The 10,596-nt window shown below is 51.7% G+C and overlaps 1 protein-coding gene across 1 annotated transcript in view; it reads right to left on the bottom strand.

Annotated features, from left to right (window-relative positions):
* Positions 1-1,295: 1,295 nt before the first annotated feature.
* LOC144953030 (guanylate-binding protein 3-like) overlaps positions 1,296-10,596 on the bottom strand; it is a 49,277-nt gene continuing 39,976 nt past the window's right edge. Inside the window, exon 10 of the mRNA XM_078883541.1 lies at positions 1,296-1,595. Within this exon, the coding sequence (XP_078739667.1) occupies positions 1,461-1,595 (135 nt within the window). The 3' untranslated portion in view covers positions 1,296-1,460. The remainder of the gene's footprint in view (positions 1,596-10,596) is intronic.

Below are 10,596 nucleotides of genomic sequence, written 5' to 3'. Positions count from 1 at the left end.
TCTCTGTCTGTGTGTGTTAGTGTTAAATTGGTTGTTGCTTCATGAGCAGAAAAGGAGTTAGACTGGCTAGTTTTGATTGTTGGCTACGCACGGTGTGAAAGAAGTGCAAAATACACACACGATTATATACTACATTACTATACAGTACACCAAAACTACCTCCGAATAGCACGGTTGGCTACGTACGGTGCGAAAGAAGTTCAACATACACACATGCATACGTACACACACACTGTGACCTGCTCCACCGCGTGACAACCATCCTAAGAATGGCGAACCACCCACCATCAGCTATTAACCGTCGTCTTCCACAAGACATCCCTCCCCATCTTAAAGCCGTGCATTCCTGATCATATTCCAGAATGAGGGCTCTCTGTAACGATATACTAATCACGCGGTGGACAGAAGACCACCACCGATTGTTCATAATACATCTTCCAGAAGTCTCAATTGTTAAAGCAGCACGCTCATAATCATGTTTTTGGCAGTCACCTCTTCATAGGTCCCTTTTCCAGAGCGTAACAAAACTATAAAAATCCACAAGCCAAGGGACTCGGAACAATCAAAAATAATTATAATGAATAAAGCAGCCTTAAAAAATCGTTCTGAGGGGCGCTGTGCACGGAAAGGCGGAAATAGCTTAAGATCAAACAACGTGTGAAGCATGGAGGCCGGGGTGAAAGTGAGCAAAGTACAATGTGAGGATCTTAATGATCTTGATGGAATATATAATGGATGAAGCGGGTTATGGATGTAGGGAGGAGCATGTCCATTCAAGGCCTTGAATGCCAGAAAAAAAATCTTAAAATCAATACGGGTAGAATTTTTTTATGCAATGCATTTTTAAAACAATTGCTTTTTTCCTTCATCTTCTTAAATGCCAATAGAAAACAGGACTTACCGGTCAAGAAATATGATAACCATATTGTGATAAAATGGAGACACACTTGTAACCCTCATTCACAAATAAAACATTTTTGGCGTCAAATTGCATGAGTTGACCCTCCTCCAACCAACACGGCTAATTCATAATGTTGTCAAGTGAACAAACGTGGCCAATTTATGTATTACCCCTTGAGCACAACATTCGAATATGTTGCCGGAGAGTAATCTCATGACATTTAACAATGGGGTGCAGATGTTTCCCCTGATAGTTACAACCATCGTCATCATCATCATCAATAAAATACTAATTTATAAAGCGCCCTTAATCAATCGTTCTCAGCAGTTGTCAGATTTGCAAAAATGTCCTCCCACCACTATGTCATCAATTTGCGCCAAGAGGAACGAGGGAGTGATACTCAGATGTTCATGTGATTGTATGTATTATGCTATATTAAATGACTCTTTGGTTCTTTCGGTAAAGTCACGTCGATAGAAAATTAATAGATCACGACGTTTCGATCGCAACACAAGCAACCGTTATCAGGTGAGACCAACACAGCAGGAGAACTGCTGTGTCAACAGATCACGCACTTTGATTTATTCTTCACACTGTCCATCTCCTTCTGGTGAGTCTTCTGGATCTCCCTTATGTTCTCATCCGTGTGTTTCTGGATGTCATTCAGCTTGTCGTTGAACATCCTCATGATGATCTGCACGCGCACACACGTGGAGACAACGGATGACACCACTCGCTCCCTCATGGTGGTGGTATATTCCAGAGAACCTCGCTATCTTTTTGCCCAATATCCGGCTTACCCCGGAGTTCGTCTTCGAGAGGTGTCACTGTAATCATTAAGGATTGAGGGTGTGCATGTAAGTGGCGTTTTCTTTAATCCATCAACAACTCAAAGTGCCTTATGTATATACAGTTGATCATCGATTATCCGGCTTCCAACATTATCCGACGGTCCCGGGCTGATCCGGCAAAACCGCTCCAAACGCTGTAACCATACTACAAGCGAGTGACCTCGCGGTCTCTTTGTCCAATACCGGTCGCACGTGACGGAGTGCCCGGATGTGGTCGTTACAATTGTGGCAGATGTTTTTTTGTTTTACATGGCATTTGAGATTAAGATTTTTGTCAAACATTACCCGAATTATCATCGCAGACTCAGACATAGGCACCAGTGCACCAACGACAGAAATAGACTGCATATTCGTCTTCTTGATTTGCAAAGCTGAGCCGATAATAAAAATTGCCTCTGATTTGCTTACAGAAAAAGAAAATAAGTTCATATTGCATCCGGGTACCTATTGAAGGTCGATGTGTTATGTGGCACTAATTTCACAGAGACCATTGCATCTTCAGCATCTTTGTGGTGCTAGATTCTGTGGCTTGTTATGAGGCGAGCATTGGGTGACACGTATGTAGAGATAGGCTTTGGCAAGGTAAGGTAATTTACCCTTTTTACCGGGTAAAAGGGTAAAGGTAAACGGTAAAGATGTCGACATGCCAAGGGGTATGGTAAAGGGTAGGGTAACGGTAGCTCGGAAGAATTACCCGGTAGGGTAAAGGTAGCGTGAAGTATTACCCGGTAAATACGGTACCTTGTTTACCGCTAAAAGCTCCGTGGCGCAGTCCGTGGCTTCCATTTAATAATATTTTTAAAAACAGTTTTTAAACACGCTTTTATTAAATGTGCTAGTAATGACAGAACTCCACGACTCCAAGAAGTGGCCACGAAGCTTGCCATAACGTAAGGGGCCGTGGGCAATTACAGCCAACGTTAGTTGAGCGTGGACAATTAGACCCAAGCTGAAACATAACATATAAAAAATATTTTTATATATATTTTTAATGATAGAATATAGTGTTGTCTTCAGTATGACATATGTATACCAAGTTTGCAGTCGATACCACATTGGTAAGTGGGTTAAAATTGAGTTACAAGATTTGAGTATATGACGACAACAACGACAACAACAACAGACAGAGTGAGTTCAAAGAAAGCGTGTAAAATTGGAATCATCGAGAGTATTCTATATTAATAAAGCGCTCTACCTAGCATTTAACGTTATAAACCTTTGTCATGCGTAGTATTGTTTGGCAGTCTCTTGCCCTGAGTAGAGGACTGTCCACCCCTCATGGTGGCAGGAGCCAGAGCCGGTCCACCGGACCACCTGAAGACCACAGAGATCCAGGCGGTAGCGGTCCAGCTCCCAACAGAGGAGTGACAGCCTCTCCTCCGCAGTGAGCGTTCGAACATTCCACGTGGCCACCGCAGTAGTTTTTTGCTGTATCTGGAGGAACCCCAAGGGTAATTATTTCAGTTTCCTGGTTCCGCCAAATGGGGTTTGGCCAGGAAATGTCATGGACACCTGTCTCCCCGGGGCCTCCGGCACAAGCTTCATTCGATTTTTATTCCGTTGTATTGTGATAATTTATTTGAAGGTGTAGGGGATGCCAGCACCTTGCACCTGTCCAGAGCCACCATTTGGCTGCTATGGTGGCTACAAATGCCATGAGGGGAATGGCCAATCTAAATTGACCCTCTCCCCACGGCACTGCTCACCACAGCGTTACCGTCCGGTACCAATGAAGAGTTAGGGGGTTGTTTGGCACACATTCATACCCCGACACAACACATAAAACACACACAAAGCCTCACATACACATTAATCATTAATGTTGAACTCACACATGCTAATTACACTTAAAGCACATGTTTAGTTAATAATACGAAATTACATACATTTACATATTTAAAAAAAAATCATATTTCTTTTTTTTTCATTGCAAAATATACAACTGTAATAAAAGACTTGACCACGATCTCTGGCTCAGTGTCCTTTATTCGGTCCGTACTGCGTTCCCACACGGCTGTCTCTCTTATTCTCTCTGTGCTGGTTCCGATGTCACTCCAGTCCACATCAGCAGCCCCGCTGCTGTTCTTGTCGCTCTTGCAGCCCCACAGCAGCTCCGCTGCTGTACTCTCACACAGCTCCCTTGGCTGTTCCTGCTGCAGCTCTGACAGCCTCGTGCTGTCTCGCCTTCTCGTCGCTCCTGCGACTCTTGGCAGCCACCCCGCTGCCCCTCACACACAGCCTTACTGCCTATCTCTATCTGCAGCTTTACACCTCCCAGTAGCTCCCTACTGTTCCCAGGGTTGGCTCCCGCTTCTGACGGTGCCCCCTCGGCTCGTACGCCCGCGTGGCCCCACACCTTTCCATTCACACCCCGACTGACTTCTCCTTCCGGTTTACCCGCTTAAGGACCCCCTACCTTTCACCCACGTCACCTGGCTCCGCCTCCTCGTGACGTCACATCCGGAAGGTCGCTTTCGCCCGCATTACACCACCCTCCCCCATAGAAAAAACCCAGCCGACCTCGGCTGAACAACACCAAAGCGTAATGCGGTGAACCGACCTTCCCCCTTAAAGGACACTAAGCATGCAATATAACAACAAGAACAACACACAAGTAACATCGACGAACGTACGAAAGCATGCGATAAATACGATGGCAAGAACAAGAAAAATAACAACATACAATTAACGAAACGTAAGCGATTTGGAACGAGTGCGGGTCGCCGGCCCGTCCCGGACGGTCGGCGGCCCACTTGTAGAACGGGGACGCGATGGAACACGAGAAATGACAGGGGGTAATTCCCCTGCTGCGATTGGAAGTCCACCGACATCTCGTGTCCCTGACGAATCAGTCTTGGTCGTATTCCGCGAATGCGCCTGCAGCGGGGTCGGAAGGGTCGCCGGGCTTGAAGGTACCGCAGCCCTGGCAGGCGCCCTCCGAACAGGCCCACTCCTCCCCCGCGGTGTCACGGTCGGCCTGTCTGGAACAGGTACGACAGGCGCTCGAGCAAGATCAGTGGACGCAGGCAGGGGAGAGTCGGCAGCAACAGACCCCGGCAAGGCAACATTGGGAGATGACGCATCACGTAGGGGAGCAACATATGGTTTCAACCGCGACGTATGAACAAACCAACGGCGAGAACCAAACTGAACGCGCGCCGACTGGGGATTGGGAACCTCAATGAGGCGCACAGGACCATGCCAAGGTTTGTGCAATTTAGGAGAGGTCCCCGGCCGCACCTGCGGGCAATGGAGCCAGGCCAGGTCTCCCACCTTCCAGGGGCACTCCCCCTCAGACCGCCGAGCATACCGCTCGTTCCGGGCCTGGGCTTTGGCCGTAGCCACGCGGGCGTTTTCCCGCGCCTCCGTAACCCGGCGAACCGTGTCCTGAATGTATTCAGGGAGTGGTTTACGAGGTCCCTTCACCCCAGTACCCAATTGCACATCCACCGGAGGCACGTTTTCCCGACCATACATAAGGTAAAACGGCGAATACCCTGTAGCCGCATGGGGCGTCATCCTGTACGCCGAAAGCACTCCGGGGATGTGCAGATCCCAATCCGATTGCTGTTCACTCACAGTATGACAAAGCATGGCAGACAATGTCCTGTTCAGCCGCTCAACCATACCATCCGTCTGCGGATGGTATGGGGATGTCCGTACTTTCTTAGTCCCAAGGCCTGCGCACACTTCAGCCAATAATTTAGAAGAGAAATTTCGGCCCTGGTCCGTGAGGAGTCTCTCCGGCGCCCCCTTGTCCATAATGTACCCAAACAAAAAGGCGTCGGTGATGGCCGCGGCCGACTGATCGGGCAACGGCCAGGCCATCGGCCAACGGGAGAGATACTCAACCCCTACCAGCAAATATTTATTTCCCCTCGCCGATGGTGGGAAGGGTCCCAATATGTCCAGTGCCACCAATTCATTGACTCGAGACACCTGAATCGACTGGAGAGGCGGCACGTAAGGATGTTTAGGCGGCTTACGCCGGGCGCATTCAGGGCACGCGCGCACGTGCCCTACGACATCTGTCGCCATGCCGTGCCAAAAATAATGACGTTGTAACGTCAACAAGGTCTTCTGCACCCCTAAATGCAATAGTGTGTCACAATGTAGAGTTCTAATCAACTCAAATCGCAAGGACGTTGGTACCACCACACGCCAGCTTTCCTGGAACCTTTCTTGCCACATAAGCAGACCATCTCGGAGAGCGGTTCGCGGCCCCACAGCCGAACTCGGACTCCCATTGTCCCTCATAGACCGCTTCCGCATGGACAACAACGACTCGTCCATCATCTGTTCCCGAATCCAGACAGACCGCGGCAGATTCAAAACCCCATCAGTCGGTCCCGGTTCCATCGGAGTATCCGACTTCCCGACGGCCAACGTAAGCGGCTGAGGGGGGTTCAGAATCGGCGAACACCTATGCGTCCCCGACGCACATTTACAAGGGGCGCGCCCTGGTAATCTGGAAAGTGCGTCAGCGTTCGCATGGCGCACTCCCTTCCGATGTTGAATTTGGAAGGAAAATTCCTGCAGCGTGTCCAACCAACGTGCCCACTGTCCCGATGGCTGGTCCATTTTAAGTGCATATTGCAAGGCCGCATGATCCGTACGCACAATAAAAGAACGACCGTAAAGGTACGGTCGAAATTGCCGTAGGAAAAAAACAACCGCCAAAAGTTCTCTACGAGTGACACAGTAGCGTGTTTCCGCAGGCGACAAGACTCGGCTACCATACGCCACGACGCGCTCTACGCCCCCTTTAGACTGTGATAATACCGCCCCAATACCTGTGTCACTCGCGTCCGTATCAAGAATGAAAGGGCGATCAAAATCGGGATAATCCAATGTCGGGGCCGTAGCCAATAGATCACGCAGACTCCGAAAGGCCGCCTCTTCCGGCTCTCCCCAAACAAATTTCCGTCCTTTACCCGTAAGGAGATGCAAGGGCCTCGCAATCGTCGCAAACCCCGGCACAAATCTTCGGTAATACGAGGCAAATCCCAAAAACCGCCGAACATCCCCCACAGAGGCCGGAGTCGGCCAATCCCGGACACACGCCGTCTTTTCCGGATCCGTGGACACCCCCTCTGCACTCACAATGTGCCCCAAATAACGGACGGACCGTTGCAGTAGGTGGCATTTCTTTGGTTTGAATTTCAAATTGGCAGAGCGCATCCTCGTGAACACTGTCTCCAGCCGCGTTAAATGTTCCTCAAATGTGCGGCTGAACACAATAATATCGTCCAAATATATAAGACACGTCTCCCACTGCAACCCCGTCAAAACGAGCTCCATCAATCTTTGAAATGTAGCAGGGGCCGCATTCAATCCCATCGGGAGGCAGTTGAATTGAAATAACCCCTGCGGCGTACGGAATGCGGTTTTCTCCCGTGAGGACTCGTCAAGGGGAAGCTGCCAAAATCCCGAAGAGAGGTCCAGTGTGGAAAAGAACTTAGCCCCCGACAATGCGTCAAGGGAGTCGTCCATACGCGGCAGGGGGTACGCATCTGCCACCGATATCTTATTCAATTTCCGGAAATCGACACAAAATCGCAAGTTGCCATCCTTTTTCTTAACCAAGACCACAGGAGCGCCCCATGGGCTGTTAGATGGCGATATAATGTCCGCAGCCAACATGTCTTCCACCGCCCCCCGAACGTGTTCTCGCTCCGCTGGACTCATCCGATGCGAATTTAACCGAATAGGGGCAGCGTCGCCCGTCTCAATGTGATGGGAAAGCAACGATGTGCGTCCCAAATCCAAATCGTCGGAGCTGAACACATCCGAATACGTCAGCAACAATTTACGCAGCGCATCACGTTGCCCCATGGACAGGGAAGAATTTTCGTCACATAAGGTAGCGATCCAACGATTATCGGAACCCCTTGGCTCGGAAACACCAGCGACCACTCCCCGGCGATGCGGACAATCGTGCGTCGCAAACGCCGTAGTGGCATGTGCCACAACCGTACCGGCCGGAACACGGATGTTTTCCACCCCCGCATTAAGCACCTGTAAAACCGGTAATTGATCCGGCCGGACGATGGTCTGTGCCCCAACTAACGCCAATCCCGTTGTTATCGTGGCGGATGGTGACAACAAGACCCCTAATGCTCCTAGCCGATTGGGCAGGGGCTTCCGATACCGCAAGGGTATAAGCATCTGTGAACCAGGTGGGATGTCCACAGATGCGACGGACAGCGCCTGCACCTGTACGGCCGAAGCAGGTCGCCCCCAGGGCGACGGCAGAAACGAGATTCGACGGCCCCCCGGCAATTCAATACAATTCTCATTGATTTTAATCAAAATGGGCATCTTAGCCAAAAAATCCGTGCCTAGTAAGCAAGGAACCGCCAAAGATCTCGATATTAACACAACGCCCGAAGCCGACACATCCCCTATAGATATCTTAGCATCCACCTAGCCCACGATACCCATACTACCCCCGTTCGCAGCGACGCAAGACCCATAAACCGGACGCACAGCCCCCGGCGGAATGCCCAACAGATGGAAAATGACATCCAATATAATAGTCGCAGACGCTCCCGAGTCGACCAAAATGCGCACGTCCACACCTTGTATGGACCCCGGTACAGTGGACGAACCCGTAGCGGCCGCGACAACTCTCCGTGCCAATTTGCGCCACTGCGTAACTGAATGACAAGGCCCCGTCGATGGCCTTTCTTTAACAACAACAATAGGATCGCGCAACAAAGGTGGTGGGTGAGGTGTAAAGCCTTGCCGAGTGTCTGGTGCGTGCCGACATGCCTGTTTCGGAGGTTCCTTGGTCGGCTTGTCCGGTGTTGTGGGCTCCTGCTGCGGCGGACCCGGGAAGCGGGCCCAGCAATCTTTGGCGTAATGGCCCCTACGGCCGCAGCGGAAGCAATCGGCCTCGTTGCGCCGAAGCGCAGGTCTTGCATCCCGGCGGCCCCGTCCCGATGGCGTAGCGCGCGGCCCCGGCCTTCCGCGTCCCGACCATGGAGAGGAGGCAGCCGTCAGCTCCTGTGGACCCCGCTCATCCGGCACATAGATCGCCCTTGTGGGGTCCCACCCCATCGCGCCTCCTTCCTTGACGGGCCCACCCGTCCATGCCGCCACTTGCTTCCAGCGACGGAGATTAAACTGCGCATCCAGACACTTTGCTGCCGCCCGGGACGTGAGCTTCTCATGCCCACACACAGGCATGGGGATCCCCAGATCCCGAGACAGCTCCAGCATTTTTCCCAATATGAGAGGCTCGAGCAGATCCTGTGGCGTGTCAGGATATGCTGCCATGGCCAGCTCCAACACCGCACCCCTGAACGCCACGGGCGATTCTTCGGGTGCTCGTTGTCGTTGAGCGAATCGCCGATGCGCGTCGTCAGGTGGCTCATAGGCGTCGGCCATTTCCTCAAAAACTCCACATAAAGTCTTCTTCTTATCGGCCGTTATGGAACGGAAAAATCGAACAGATTCGTCGTCCAGTAGAGTCGGCAACACTTCCAAGGCCTCCGCATCGGTCCATCTTGCTGAACGAACCGCCGCCAAAAATCGGCAGGCGAAAGCGCTCCAATCGCCCCCGATAGAGAATTCCTTAACTGTAGTAAGGTGGCGACTCCGACTCCTCTTTACGCCGTCTTCCAATGATGGTTGTTCTGGAGGCAAATTCAAAATGGCGTCTGCCCGCGGCGTGGCCAAGATGGCGGTTTGGCGCCGCGGAGCGCGCAAGATGGCGTCTTCTTGCCGCGTGGCCAATGGCGGCGGCAGGGCAGGCAACGTGGCGGCCCGTGGAGCACCTTCTCGTTCCATCGTCGTCCTTGGCGTAACGAGGTGACATAGATGCGCCAGGACGTCCTTGAGTGTCTCCAGTTGTTCTGCCACCTGTTGCCATCTTTGGTCAGCGTCCGATGTTGTTGACGGACCCGCCATCGCGCCGACATCTTCCACGCCCGTCCCCGTGCTCGCCTCAGCAGGGCTCTCCTCCAACACCCCAGCAGAATCCGTGGTCGGAGGGAATTCGTCGTCGTCGGACGAAGAAGCCGATGCTGGCGCCGGGGGAATTTTCTTCCTTACTTGCTTAGACATGCCGTTTCACTTCTGACCCCAGTGTAATAAAAGACTTGACCACGATCTCTGGCTCAGTGTCCTTTATTCGGTCCGTACTGCGTTCCCACACGGCTGTCTCTCTTATTCTCTCTGTGCTGGTTCCGATGTCACTCCAGTCCACATCAGCAGCCCCGCTGCTGTTCTTGTCGCTCTTGCAGCCCCACAGCAGCTCCGCTGCTGTACTCTCACACAGCTCCCTTGGCTGTTCCTGCTGCAGCTCTGACAGCCTCGTGCTGTCTCGCCTTCTCGTCGCTCCTGCGACTCTTGGCAGCCACCCCGCTGCCCCTCACACACAGCCTTACTGCCTATCTCTATCTGCAGCTTTACACCTCCCAGTAGCTCCCTACTGTTCCCAGGGTTGGCTCCCGCTTCTGACGGTGCCCCCTCGGCTCGTACGCCCGCGTGGCCCCACACCTTTCCATTCACACCCCGACTGACTTCTCCTTCCGGTTTACCCGCTTAAGGACCCCCTACCTTTCACCCACGTCACCTGGCTCCGCCTCCTCGTGACGTCACATCCGGAAGGTCGCTTTCGCCCGCATTACACAACACTAGGCATTCTGTTGACGACCCACAATTTCGTTTCCAATATGAAAACAACTGAATAATTAATTAAAACTAAAAGTATTAATCTTTTCAAGGAAATTACAAAAAAAATCTGCTGCGTGTTGAAATGACTGGAAAGGTGATGTGCAGGTGTTGCTGCTGCACTGCAGAGACACCATGACCCTGTCACGGGTGCCTTACTGTTGG

This window comes from Lampetra fluviatilis, chromosome 71, assembly GCF_964198595.1.
Source record: "Lampetra fluviatilis chromosome 71, kcLamFluv1.1, whole genome shotgun sequence".
NCBI classification, from domain to species: Eukaryota; Metazoa; Chordata; class Hyperoartia; order Petromyzontiformes; family Petromyzontidae; genus Lampetra; species Lampetra fluviatilis.
The sequence above is the reverse complement of the archived record's forward strand: the minus strand, read 5'-3'. Positions and strand labels throughout refer to the sequence as shown.